The sequence below is a fragment of the Manacus candei genome, unplaced genomic scaffold, assembly GCF_025592945.1.
Source record: "Manacus candei isolate 608988 ecotype Guabito, Panama unplaced genomic scaffold, ASM2559294v1 h1tg000023l, whole genome shotgun sequence".
Lineage (NCBI taxonomy): Eukaryota > Metazoa > Chordata > Aves > Passeriformes > Pipridae > Manacus > Manacus candei.
In genome coordinates this window covers 15,888,685-15,903,504 of record NW_026138071.1, presented here as the reverse complement: position 1 = coordinate 15,903,504, position 14,820 = coordinate 15,888,685, and the positions used below count along the sequence as shown (strand labels likewise).

The following is a 14,820-nucleotide window of genomic DNA, read 5'->3' as shown; positions in this document are numbered from 1 at the left end:
CTATGCTTAATATGCAGTAGATTGTGCTGCATAACTTAGATCATTTAGATTTGCTTCCAAGGGAATATAGTCCTTTTTAAAGTGTTCAGTGCAAGTGATTTAGTCTCTGAAGACCTTCATTTACTTTAGCTTTATAGATATTAAACCAAAATGCATTTCCACCCCCCCAAGTTTCTTAAGTCGAAAACTTTAAACAGAAAATCTGGCATTTGCATAAGGGTGCTGGTTTACTGGACTCTCAAGGAGTCTGTAGAAGGAGATGTTGCTAAATTGTAATGTCCCACTAACAGCTTCTGCCACTGATATTCTTGAAGCAGCTACAGATAAGCCTTGGGTATCTATGAACAAGTTAGGATGAGGACAGATGCACAATGACAACAGAGCTGTGTGTCAACTAACCATCCCTGCACCACTTCACTTATCCCTCAGATCCTCCAGCCTGGATGAAATCTCTGATGTTAAGGTACCAGGAGGAAGAACAAACACTAGCTAAAGTATGAGCAAACCCCAGGCACTGACTGCACAGTAGACAAGTCCTTGTTTGTCAGGAAAGGTGTATCAGGGAGGAATCTGCCCATTGTCTGCTACAATAGCTGCAGCTTCACAGCAAGAATCTCCATCAGCTGAACTTATCTCCTATCCCACAGCTACTGATCTATTGTTACACTTTTCCCGCCCCCCAAAACTTTACTGAAATCGAAAACAAAAATAGCTTGCTGCTGCTAACCTTCCCTTACAGAAAGGAAAACAACCATGTTTCTCTTGGTCGTTTGTTTTCCATTTGTCCAATGAAATCTGACCAGTTGATGCTCTACCGATTTACTCTGTCTTCAACATTTTGGTGACTTCCATGTCTAGGCTTCAGAATGAAGTGATAACCTGAGTTCAAACCACAACCACCTCACTCAAGCTCAATGAACTGACCTGCCAGGACTAAGAACCTCTGGCTTTCAGCACCCTGTACTGCTAATCCAGTCACGGGGTGGCTGCAGTGCTGAGCTACCTTTGCTCCAGCTGTGTTAATCGAGCTTCCCAAAGGCAGGCTGTCTTCACACGGAATGTGCACTTGATTTGATTACCGATTTCCAGCCCTGCCCCTGACGGTTTCTGGCAAGGGAGGAATTCACCTCCAAGACAATTGTGTTGTGAATCCTGAGGCTGGCCTCTAGCTTTGCCGTCTGTTCTTTGACTTTGTTGGCCACCTTCCCAGCGCCTGCACCCTTCTGCATGCCTCAGAGAGGAACTACTGAAGTTTATAGCAGCATTAACTCATCAGCTGGAAACCTGCCAGGCTGCTTACATTTTCACTACAATCGTCTGAGCCCTGATTCCAGAGGGTGCTTCGAGACAGGATCCATGGTCAGAGGCAGTAAGTCATACAACAGTTTTCCTGATGTGCTTGGATCCATTTGGAGTGCTGTGCACAGACACACTAGGGCTTATATATGTACTGCAAACTGCCTCTAGGAAGGGAAAAAAATGTCCCTTGATTTTGTTTAGCTCAGTGTTTCAGGTACTTATGTGTCTATGGAACAAAAGCAGAGAATCCAAGTACAGAGCACATGAAGTACCAAAAATCAAGATCTACTGCACAACTGGTGCTATTTATTTCTCAAAAGGTGATACACCTCTGGAGAACCAATGACATGTGTCTAGTTGATTTCTAGTTAGCAGAATATGACAACTTTGTGCAATGAAAGTAGGACTGGACCCAAAATTAAAACGAAGTCAAAACTGAGGAGAGGGGGGAAAGAATAATAACTCGGCCAAAAAATCGCAAGACATTTCTTTTTTTTAACTGACAACAAGACAAAATCTGTACACTTCCAGTGACTTTTTAATAAATGCTGTTGCTGCTTGGAATCAAAGAAACTATATACTTTCCAGGACAATTATACACAAAACCCTGACTAAAATACAGTTTTTTAAATGAGAGGGAAAATCACTTCCCAGTGAGCTTTCCTTTAACAGTATCATTTAAATCTCGTATCAGGGATAGTTTGATCAAACTGGTTTTAAGAGGTCACTTAGTCCATTTCCTGCTTAAAGGTAGAATCAACTGTATCTAAACTGCTCCTGTCAGTCATTTGTCTAAACTTTGCTCTTAAAACCTCTGGTGATGCAGATGCAGCCTGCCCTTTTGCATGCTATCTTTATAGCCAGGTACTTGTCACATCTAAATTAGGCCTCTGTTACAGCAATTTAACTTGCTCTCTGTAACCACCAACTCTGGATTAGCAACAGTTGCATTATTTCTTTGCAGCAACTTTCTTCTGTATCCAAAGATCTTTTTCTTTCTTTCTTCCATTCTTCAAAGTGCATGATCCTAGAGTTGCTACACCTTTTTTGAAGAGCTGCTCCTCATCCAGCCTTTCTTTCCCCATGGATTTGTGTAGCTGATTATGCCTACTAAAGTGCTGTGCCTTGCAGTTCTCATTATTAAATTACCTAGTATTTTTGAGGTCACTTCCTATATTTGCCCACATCACTTTGCATTCTAGTCCTGTCCTCCTATGTGCCTACAACCCCTTCCTCCCCACTGTCAACTGCTAGTGCAGTATTTATATGCTCTAGTCTAGTATTCTTGTCAATAATGAAAACACCAATTGCTAAGGGCTGTAGGATGGTCCTCTACAGACCCTCTTTACACATTCTTTCAGCCTGAGAGTGACTCACCGGTAACTACAGGTCACCGTGGTGTTTCCTCAATGAAATCTTTCCCCTGATTTGATTCTGAAAATGATGCTTTCAATGGTAGTTTCAACACTGTCAACTAAATCTGTATCTGAGTTTCTAAAAGATCTGGCCAGTCTGTTTTTGTAGTAAGCACTATAAAACTAGCAACTGCTTCAGCCACAGTTCTGAACTAGCTAACAGTATAGTGCACTCTCTGCACAGGGAAAATTAACCCAAATTAATGCAAGCAGGCAAGGACTCGTTTATCACTAGCAGTTCCTGGCTCAAACTAAGGCATCGTTTTAAAGTAACAGCATCATTCTTGGCTACCTTAATGGTATAGGTGCTTCTGCCTGAGATGGCAGCTGGATATCCCTGCTCCTGCCTACTTAGCCCTGAACTCAGAAAACATGCTAGAGGAATTTTCATCATGTCTGTATTACCTGTCTCGAAATGTTCCACATCTAAGCAAACCCGAGTTAAACTAGCTCCAGGAAATATCCACACATCAGTTTTAGAGGAAGTCGTCAGGCAATTTTAAATAAAGTTTTAATGTAGTTTAGCTAATTCTCTTGTATTTGCACTTTGTTAATTTGAATTAAAAGTAGTTGTCCCAAGCCTGTAATAGTAAAGAAACTGATACACAGAGGCAAGTGTCTCTGTTTTGCGAGTGTCTCTGTTCTCTACTGTGAGGGAAAGATTGTGCTAGGATCTTGCCACACATACTGCTTATTACAAACTAAATACATATATATATATATATATATACACACACGGTATATTTCAGTCAGTTTTATCACAGAGCCTGAAGAGCCTTTGTACAGTTATACAAATGGATATTCAAAAAGCAGATTTGTCTTTAAATCTAGATTTGTCTTTAAATCTAAGGACACATTACTTGGCAATTTTTTACAAATTTTTGAACAACAATGCTTAAAGAATAGTTTAAAAACTGGTCTGTCAGGCTTTTCTATTATTTCCAGATAAAACTTAGACATAATGAGCATCATTTCTTTAACACAGTAGCTGAATGAAAACTGTTTGAACTATTTCCACAACTCTAGAGTAGACAGAAAACCACAGATTTTTTTTTTTTTCATTTTGACAGAAGTGCTAATGAAAACTAGTGAAATATCTATATGACCTTTTGACTAACACACAGACATTCAGGAGCATGTAGGACTGCACTGTGGACACTGCTCACACAAGTGTCAAACCTGCAAATCTGCAGGCATGAAAACTTACTCCCATGAGTAGATATGTTGATTTGTGTTGCGTAACCCTGTCTTAATTATGCCACTGAGAACACTTGCATGAGAAATTCACTCTGTGGGGGCTGATAAAAAACCCTTCGTTTATAACTCGCAAGAGGTCAATACTAGCACAGAGGAAAAAAAACCTGAGGCATTTTAAGTTAGCAGATCTGTCATAGCTCCTCAATTGAAATTATTTTAAATATTCTCACAATTTAAAACGTTCAGGAGTTACACAATCTTCCACTATTGCATTTTTTTAATAAAAGCATGTTAAATAACAGTACATGCTAGCTCTACTTAACACTTAAACGTTTTACTGAAACGCCTTTCTAAATTTGCATCATCCCTGCTCTTTAAGCAGTTTCTCTGACTACTGACAAATACGGCAAAAGCCACTCTGCACACACAAAAAAAGTTGTTACTACAACTGGACAGAAATACAAAAATACCAGACTGCTGATTGCTGTGCTAAATTATACCACTCTTTCCCGCTCTGACCTAGACTACAGCCTTCTGCTAAGAAAGGGAGAGGCGAGAATGAGAATGGAAGAAAATGCTTAGGAGAAATAATTCTAGACAAATCAGGGCTGCCACCTGATAAACATAACTTTAAATCACTGTGAGCCACCAACTTACATTCAGCAAGTAACAATGAAAGAATTGTTTTAGAAGGAACTGTAGGGCTATGTTCAGAGATGGACAATACTAAAAAGTAGAATTTCAAAATTCATTTGAGAGTTACTTCAAACATGTTCTTATGGGAGCTGTGAACTCTCCTCATTGTAGTTTTATAACTGCAAAATTCTGTATAGGCAAGGAAGTGTTAGAAAAAATCATATGAGTTTGTGTTCTCAGAGCCATTCTGCAAACTTCAGTTTTCTTTTCCTGTAGCATGCATTTATTACACTCAGTGGTGAGAAAGTGCTGGGCATGGAGAGACAATAAAAAGCATAATGTGACAGAAAATACATTATCACATAGAGTTTGGGTGATTTTTTTAAATTTTGCTCATTCAGCTTCAGCACAGGCAATTTGTAAATACTACTAACGTAACTCTCTCTTACATAACTTAATAAACTTCTCCTTCCATAGGGAACCATTCAGTGTTCACAATTGGGGTTTTCACTGCAGAGGTGAAACCAAGAAAAATTGATTATTTTTTTCTCTGTGAGACTCAGTATTTAACAATATGAAGATATTTGCCCAACAAGAAATTAACAGAATAAACACAAAACCGAGGGACTGTCATTCATCTGAAAAGTCAACAGCCTGAGCGGAAAAAAAAAATAGAACATGTGAAGATTTGGGCACACACTTTGTGTGCTGTATAGAGGCCTGTGACTTGACTGCATGTAGAATATTCTTTCTCCTGATTTCACAAAAGCAACAGAACGCCTGGCTTTGACAAAGGGGAGATGGAAACTTACTACATTTGAGAGACAAAGGAATGGATTGACTTATTCATATCCTTGTGTGTGTGGCAAAATGCTTTGTGTGAACAATGCCTACTCTGAGAGGATGGAGGAAAAATCCAACAGAGTTCATTTGAATCACCTATTTAAACTGTTTAAGCAAACTTGGAGAATTTTTTTTTTCTTTTTCCCCTCCTTAGGGAGCCTTACAGAGTAATCACATGAATCTGCTTCACTTTCTCACTGAAGTAGTCACCTCCACGGCAGAAGTGGAGCAAACCACAGCTGTGCAGTAACATCTTCAACAGGCACAACTGTTTGCAGAGTAAACATTTGCCTATAACCTTACTGTAGACAGAGTATGTTAACAAAAGGAAGGCTTCCACCAGCTTAGCTGCGGCACCTTCCTCACAAACGTAAGGCTGCATTCGCTCAAATCCAGTGCTGCCTCTGCACGTGGAAGAGCTGCACCACCAGCACAATGGTTCACTGCTCCTCCTTATTTTAGACAGCTCAACTGAAAGAGCTTAAATTGCTGGTCTGAAAAATACCTTCACAATATTGCTTTAAATACACACTGCAATGCTTCCACGTTGATGGAATAACAACCACAGTAAGACAGTTACAAACATCTGGGTTCATGGGTCCATAACTAAACCAGTAATAGCATTCGTCTGCCAGGGTTTTGCAGGCATTCTTCTTTGTGTCAAACTCCAGACCATGAGGTTGGCAACACTTTGCAGCATAGAATTAGCCCAAGATGTGGCAGTAATGAAAGGGACAAATGCAGTCCTTAGGAAGCAGAAGAATCCTGTATTAAAACAAAACCCCTACATGTCTGACTGCCAATTGTGCTTAGTACACATAGTTTGGAGTGTTATTTTAAAATAAGTAATTTTAAAATTACTCATAAATCGTCAACCTAGTTGCAAGTCTAGGAGAGGCTACAAACAGCAAAATCATCAGCTGATACCTCTTGCAGTATTGCACAAGAAATCACATTAGTATATATTGGCATACGAGATTAAAGCCAATTGACAGAACAGGATATAAAATACTTAAATTCTCCCACTTGCCTGGGAAAGATGTAGCATTTCAACTCAACTCTTTTTAAACCACATGAGTTATGCCCTGAGTGGATACACTGAATTTGGTGTTTGCATTCATTTCTGACAAAGTTTACACTAAAGTGGATTTGTTGTAAAATGGGTTGTAAACTATAAACTAAGCTGACACGAGTGTTACTAAATTCAACTTCAAAAACTTTTCCGCGAAGATGAACAATGATTAATTTTGGAATGGAAATGAGGAAGAGTCTGCAAAGAAGACCGGGAGTACACATTTTTTGCTATTGTGGATCATCAGGGCAGCCAGGAACAGCTAAAAGAAGCTGCAATCAATCACAGTACCCCTGGGAATGGCCCCACTTGTGCCAGCCCTAAAATCCAGGAAGTATAGTGAGCGTTGGAGCCAGAAGTGTCCTGCTCAACCTGAGCTGCAGCCTCCAAGTTGAGCAGGTGAGAACAGCAGCCTCAGATATAACCTTAACTATAGAGCAGTGACCTCTGATCCAAACAGTTTTATGCTATGAGCTGAAAATAGTTATTCCAGATATGTCAAACCTATTTAAGAGCATCTCTGTAGCCCAGATTTACCATTCACTACGTGCAAGACCTTTGCAACATTTTCCTGAGAATGTGTAACAGTGGGGTTTGGCACACTTCCACACCTTGAAGTATGTATAAGTGCTTGGCCGTGGTTTGAAACTGAGCTGCCTAGGAGCAATAGGGCCAAGATCTTTTTAGCTTTGCTTTATGCTATTAAAAGCACAAAAGAAATTAAATACAGCACACTGCACCAAGTAGCACAGCTTTGAGTTAAGCCAGCAAAAGCAAGAAAAAATGGAATCAGATACCTGTGTCCTAAGTTTAGCTACGTGTCCTAGTGCTATGGTGTATGTTGGACAGTAACTGCCTTGTTTCAGTCTCTTCCTTTGGACAGGAGAAAACATGAGCAGAAAGCAGCACTTAATTTTCCTCCAACATCTTTAGTGGCCTAAGACCAAATTTTATTGTTTTGGATGTGTTATCTTTCTTGAAAATCACACTGAAATCACAGGAATTTAGTATTATTGCCTGTTAAGGAGTAAAGCTATCAGCATAAAGATTTTAAGTTTTATACTTGGTACGCTCGAGATGCAGTTCGTATTCACTGATCACAAACACGACAGCATGATGCATAACAACGTGGTTTTTTCAACAGTTCATTGTCCAATTAACAGAATCAGAAATCAATCTTTCCTATTGAGACAGGCAAGCAAAAAATTACTATTTAGTCAGTTTTACTGTGCCTGTCATTCTGCTCTCCCAGTGCCTAAAACAGAAGTTAATGCGCAGCCCAGGCCTGCTCAGCACACCCAGGAATGGGGCTTTCTTGGGGCCCTGGTATTTTTATAAAACATATGTTACAACAATAGCTGTGACTGTGGGAAAATTAACTGCTGGGGAAACCTACACCTCTTCTGCATGAGAATCACAGTGCAACCAGTCACTGTCATTTTGAAGTAGCTAAATTAGCCTCAGGTCACTCAGATGGGGTGACTCCACGGGCAGTTACATTGGCAGGTGAGAAATGGCAGCAGACATCAGTGTTTAACATGATATGCGAGAGCTCAACATAATCTTCAGTATTTCTACTGTATCCTGTTAAAGTAACATTTAATGTTTTATATGTATTAAAATACATTATTGTATTTTAAAAATTGTTACTTTTTTATTACTTATGTAACTGAGTAACCAGAAGGACTATCAATATCCAAGAGCATCAGTTGGCAGTTGTATTCTTGTGAAGCTTGAAACATGTGGACTGCAAATGATAAGGGTGTGCTCTAGAACCGCAGGACAAACAACTGTGCATGACAGTCTTTGGGAGAGCTTATTACACAGGGTTTTTATTTTTACAGCATACGTGAATATGCCCAAGTTATACAGGCTTTTAAATTTATTTTTTTTTTACAAATTTACAATTCTTCTTCTTTTACAAGAAATGTAATAAGTAGCATTCTGCTGCTTGTTGCATGATGAACAATGAAGAGGTGTCATATGCCTGCTGTGTCAGCCCATAGCCTAACCTGTGCTACTACACCCTATAAGAAACTATGTTACAAGTGTCAACTGCTCTGCACAAAACACACAGCTGCATTTACCTCTTGATACCAGAAAGGCTCCCTCTAACAACTCAATTTCAATGTAACACTAATCCTCTGGGCATTGAAATGCTGTTCAGATTGTTTCTCGTGAAAACCCCATGCTCTGTTACTATTTCTCTTATAAATATTTTTAATTTTGCAAAAGGTAAAAATGTAGTCATCATAAAGTTGTTATTGAGTAAATCTGCTAAATTTCTCTATAAAAATACCTATGGGGAACAGAAGCATTGACTTCCTCACTGGCAAAAAATAATATTTTCCCCTACACTCCGTAGGAGAGAAACTTGAATAATTTTAGACACATTGGGGGGTTTTCATCATTCTCAACAGCGTTCCTGGGCATCTGGTTGTACCAGCTCACAAGCAAAATGCTCTGCAATATTCTTGTGCTAATACGAGAGAAACATGCTTTTCCAAGGAGCTAAGTATCAGATGGTATTGGAGAATGTGAAGGTGGAAGCTTCTCTTTCTAAAAGCTGTAACTCGCTGTACCAGAAACCGCTACAATTATCTTTTTGGCAACTCTAAGGCAAAGTGTCAGCGTTCTATTTAATTTAAACACTTTCTCTCCTACTGTGCAGATCCAAGTACAAAATACATGACCAAGGCAGAACTAGATCCCAGTAATTTATTAAAAGTTATCTAAAGCAGTTACTTAAAACCAAACAAGAAACACTTCCCTAAAAAACCCCGCAAAAACAAACAAGCAAAAAACCAAGCCCAAAGGCAACAGATACTTGCTCTCTCAAAAAAGCTCACCTTCATTGAAGAAGGAGAGCTGATGACTCTGCATGCAAATACATCAGACTGCTATAGGCAATCTACAGCACAATCCTCAGGATAAAGCACCTTTACCACAAACTCAGTATAACAGTGCTCTGGTTAGTCCCTGCACTCATGGATTAGTGAGACAGAACAGCAGCTCACATTTTATCAAATTCACAAAATGTGCACCAAACCTTTCCGACTATTCAAAAGCCAAACATTTCCAACATAAAATCAGAAAGCATTTCTAGTATTTTTTTAAAACATATACAAGGCTCACTGTTACACATGAGCTATTAAGATACCTTGCAGTCAGAAATCTTACTGAGATGCATCAAATAAAAGTAACATTATTTAAATGTAGCTTTACTGCAAATCTGAACACTGGATGCTCACAGCTAACGAGAATTTTTATGCACCCTTTAAACAAAAGTAAAACATACAAAGATTTAAAGAAATTAGCTAACTATGCTACTATTTAACTTTTCTACAGATCAAGTGCTCTGGTTCCCAACCGTCATTTTATTTAAGACCAAATCACTCAATCTTCCATGCTTAAAATTTCATTTTCTAAAACCTAACACAAGTGTCTCCCAAGTTGGGAACTTCCTTAAAAATAGTCTCTATCAAGAGACTACAACTTTGACCAACCGACACATAAATTTAAAGGCAATACTTCAAGGCAATCTAACATACTAAGAGAAAGCAGATAAAAATCACATACAGTTCTTTACTTCAGAACGGAATGGTAACTCTATAAACTTGGCACTCAAAAAGCCAGTTCAAACTACACAGAAACACTAAGTTGAAAGCTTCAGCATATTTTGAAGTTCATATAATTGTTTCACGAAGGCAGTGACCAGCTAACAACAAACTGAATACACTTTACTGTGTACATCAGTCGCTAATGACTACACCTTCAACATGCAGACAAAATAGCAAACTTCAGTTTCAAATGTTTCCTATGCTTATTCAATCTGCTGTACACAATTTTTGTCTAACAGTCACCAGTCATAAACACTAAGTTTCCCGTTTTCTAACCTGAGCATATTAATCTCCTACCACCATACACAATTTAAGAAGCCATTACATACCTGCAGTTAGGAGGAGGATCAAGGGTTATTTCAGCTAGCTCCTTCTGGATTCTGTTGGTGAAATGAGAACAGACACAAAGCATTTGAGATAGTCTATAGAATAAATCAGGGAATTACACTGCCCTCTACCACCATGCAGTTAAATGCAAGATTGGCTTTGCCTTCAGTAATGCTAACATGGCTGCTTCCTCTTTGTTCTCAGAGGCATAACCCAAATCCCACAGCTGAGAAACTTTGCAGCTTTTTTCCTGCTACACGCTGTGTGTAAACAGAACACTTACAATTGAGTTGGGTAGAAATGTCCCACAGGTATTCAGAAAAGTAACTCTTTTCCACATCCGAGCACTTTTTACCAGAGAGATTTTCTTTTCAAGCTAATATGCAAATGAGGCGGGGGGGAGCCTGCACGGGCAGATTTGACAATGACTTTAAACCAGCGTTACAGACCTGTGACTGAGGCTCGAGTGAACTGCACTGGCAGCAAACACACTCTTTTCACGATATTTTACCTACTACTTCACAGTGTGTTTAAAAAGCGGATTTGCAGATCTGCCAGGCTGTCTCTGTTACTGGAACAATCTCTCTGGATCAACTTTGCTTGTCTCCACACCTTCTGCTGCCTTTCCTCCCCCAACCTTATACAGTAGCTTTATTTACATGACAAAAAGTGATATAATAACTTGAAATAATCTGTGCTTAGCTTTACTCTATTACAACCACTCCCAAGGAGTTAAGATCTGGAAAACGAACATCAAAAACATCTTGTCAATTTAACATTTTAGTCAGGTACCTAAGGGGTGCAATTTCAAAAGACACATGTTAAACTCCTCTCAAAAATATCAAGTAAGACTTATCTTCACAAAAGGACCCATATGAACAGTGCTGTGAGTTTCATGCAAATAGCAAGTGTTAAAACATGAGCTAACAGAAACTGCTTCGGATGTCCTTGCACTAGTACCAATAAGTTCAGTAAGCCCACTGAACTATCTGAGATGTATGGAATTAGACTTGCAACAATTAAGAGATATAAAGGCAAGACAGGAAAACTCAGTGTCAAAAGCCTGCATCTCAGGCTTTTCAAATAAAGATAAGTAACAACAAATTACAAAGCCTACATAGTAGTTCCAGAACTTTTTTTTCTTTAACCAGTCCTATTTCAAAGGGTTTCTTCAACAAGCTCAAAAGTCATTAAAGCCACTCAGTCATTCTCTGCAACAATTTTGACACATTTCAGAAAGTATTTACTAAATTTAAGTCAAATACAAAGTATTTGTATTACTAGAGTGTGCCTAAAAGTCTGAACTACAGCATTCATGCTGAATAAGCAAAATTTGAAGGTACTACAGCTATTTTACAACTTTTCCTGCTACAGGATACTTATAAATGTTTGTAAAGAAAAGCAGCTCCAGGGAAAGGACTGAAAAGTTGTTTCATCTCCAAAGATCACTGGAATAAAGGGATTTAAAGTTTGCATATTTCATACAGAGTACACATCGTGAGAGCCAGACTGCCAGTAACCTTACATGCCAATAACAGTGCAACTAACAGAACTAAACAAGATCTCTGAAGATTCTCATATTTAAAGGTAGAGGCTACCTGTTCAACCTTGTGGTTTAAATCCACAGATCCTAAGGGAGAAAACTCAGCTAAGTTTCTCCTGAAAAAACTGCAGAATGAACCCATTACTTCAAGGTGTGTAAGACTCTCCAGCATATCAACATGAAAAGCGAGCCATGAGGCCCACATCAGCCACTGGGGTTTTGCGACTTCTGTAATTAGAGAGCATTGCCTGTCATCAGTCTACAGACTATAATAAAATACACCAGGAGGACTCCTCCCCATACCAGTCAGGCATGGAAATCTAACTCAGAAAAAGACAGCCAAAGCTGATGCTCTGTCTCGCGTTTTTGCAAATATAAAACACATTTAAGTGTCCACCCGCCCAGTAAGCCTGTAAGTTACCAAGTTCTGTAACAACTCTTCAAAAGACATATGACAAGTCTGTGTAATTGTTACGCCAACAAAGCTTGGATTAATGAAAACACTGCTTGGCAGGCTTCTGTACTACCAAAGTTGGTACTTCACTCCCCTTCGCGTAACTTTACAAGAAGAACCGCGCTGCCCTGAAAAGTGCAATGCAAGTACTGTGACTCCAAATACTGTGCAGAAATACTACAGAATGTTTTACTCTCCCCTTACCTTTTTGCACTTGTAGATAGCTTAGCAGTAGTTTTGCTGGATAGTTTGGTGTTCTTCTTCTGCTGGGTGGCAGAGGGTTTTCGTTCTTCTTGCTCTTCAGGTTCAGGTGCAGGTGGATCCCTCTGATCAGCATCTGAACTACCACTGCTGGTACTTGGACTTTCATCATCTGACCTCTGCCTATCACTGGACATCGTGGGGAACTTTTTGGGGGAAGGAAAAGAAAAGAGGCCCAGTTAATACAACAGGCAGGACTCTCTCCTGTCACTCTCCAAGTTCCACTGACCATTGCCTATCACCAGACATCATAGGGAACTTTTTTGGGGAAGAAAAGAGGCAGAGTTCATACAACAGTCAGGACTCTCTTTTTCCATTCCCCAAATTCCAGAGAACAATTTGAATAGGTGTCAACTCAGTTTCAGTGAGAAATTAATCAAAATATACATCTTTGTCTCATCCCCAACGGCTGAGTTTGACAGCTACAAAGCAATATTTACACTTCGGAAAATACAGATATTTCCAATTTTTAAACCCACTCGCATTTTTTTCATACTTTAAACAATATGCCAATTGTCGACTTTGTTCTAAGGCATGAGACAGATTTAGCAGGGTACTTAGGCAATGAACATTAATAACTTATGACACATTGTAAATAACAGACCTCACTGAAAATGTTTTTTAAAAAGTCACTAATACCCTGTAAATATTTACACTGGAGCAGAGCATTTTATTGGGTCCAAACACCAGATCCCCCCTCTCCCCCTCTCTCCGAGAAAATACATTGCCAGTAACACTTCGGTTGATTTCCGATGGAAATGTACACTTGCTCTGTGCATTTAAAGGTCTGACGCGGGGGGGCTGGGGCGGGGGGAAACGGGGTTTGTTTTTTTGTTGTTGGTGGTGTTTTTTTTAGGAAGGGGACAAACCCCGCGATGCATTTAAAGCCACTGGGGCAGCAGCAGCCCCGGTTATTTACATGGCCAGCAGCGAGAACTGCATTTGGCCACCACAGAGCTGCCGGAGGGGGAAGAAGCATAATTCAAACTGCACCTTCTGCACAGCTCTCCCCTCCGCCGCTCCCCGCGCAGCTCCGCCAGGCAGACCGACATTTTTCCACCGATCGGGAAAGGCGGGGGTTGGGGGGGGGGGGAAGGAGGGGGCTGCCCCGGCGGCCGGGGGGGCCGAGGAGGAGCGGCGGGAGCTGCGGCAGGGCTGGATCCAGGCGGCCGCCCGGCCGCGCTTTGTGGGGAGCGCCAGCCCGGCTGGGCTCGGCTGGGCTCGGCTCAGCTCGGCGGGCGGCGGCGGCGGCTCGCCCGGCCCCGCTCCGCACCGTGCGTGTGCACCAAGTGAGGCGTGAACTCGGGCCGGCCCCGCGCCCCCGGCCGCCGCCAGGCAGCGAGCGCCGAAAACAAGAACAAAGCTCCTCTACCAGCCCCCCCGCCTCCTCCCCGCCTCCCCCCACCGCGCTCGCCCAGCCGCCGCGGCGGCCGCCTCGCCCGCCGCTCCCTTACCTTCGCCGGCGTCCTGTCCCGCTGCTGGGTCGGAGGGGCGGGATGGCGGGGGGCCGGGCCGGGCCCGCGGCGCCCGAGGAGGGGACGGAGGCGGCCGGGGGGCTCTACGGCGGCGGCGGCGGCTCTGTGGCCGGGCAGTGTGGAACATTGAGAGCCGGAGCAGGGGGGGACGGGGGGAGGCGCGGTGCGGCCCCGCGGCCGGCGGGTGGCGCTGGCGGGCCCCGCTCTGCGGCGCGGGCTCCCGCGGCGGGCCGGGGGGCCGGGGCGGGGGGCGGCGGGAGCGCGCGGCGGAGCGGGGGCGGGGAGGGGGCTCCGGCCGCCCCCGGGATCCCCCCGCCCCCGCCCGGCCCCCCCCGCCCGCCCGCGGCCGCCGGCGGAGCTCCCGGCGGGCGGGGGAGGGGAGAGGAGAGGGGGCGCTCGCTCCCGCCCGGCGGCCAACGGGGTGCGCGCAGGCGCGCTCCCGCCGGGGCCGGGGGCGCGCGTGCTCCGGGCCGGGCAAGGACAAAGCGGCGGCGGGGGGGCAGGTTCGTCCCTCGACGGTCCGAGCTCGGCGCCTCCCGTAGAGCCCCGGTCCCGACGGGCTCCAGCCTCCAGCTCGCCCAGCCCTCCCGCGGGAATGGCCGCGGGCTTTGCCAGGCCAGTGCCCAGCCACGGCAAAGACCAGGGGCCGTGGGGTCTCCCCAACCCTTGGCCTTGTCG

At 42.7% G+C, this 14,820-nt stretch overlaps 1 protein-coding gene across 1 annotated transcript in view; it reads right to left on the bottom strand.

Annotated features, from left to right (window-relative positions):
- UBE2E3 (ubiquitin conjugating enzyme E2 E3) overlaps nucleotides 1–14,360 on the bottom strand; it is a 58,205-nt gene extending 43,845 nt beyond the window's left edge. The window contains exons 1-3 of the mRNA XM_051787967.1: nucleotides 14,122–14,360; nucleotides 12,611–12,813; nucleotides 10,412–10,462 (exon numbers count right to left, since the gene is read on the bottom strand). Coding sequence (XP_051643927.1) covers nucleotides 10,412–10,462; nucleotides 12,611–12,804 — 245 coding nt within the window. The 5' untranslated portion in view covers nucleotides 12,805–12,813; nucleotides 14,122–14,360. The remainder of the gene's footprint in view (nucleotides 1–10,411; nucleotides 10,463–12,610; nucleotides 12,814–14,121) is intronic.
- Between the last annotated feature and the right edge of the window lie 460 nt (nucleotides 14,361–14,820).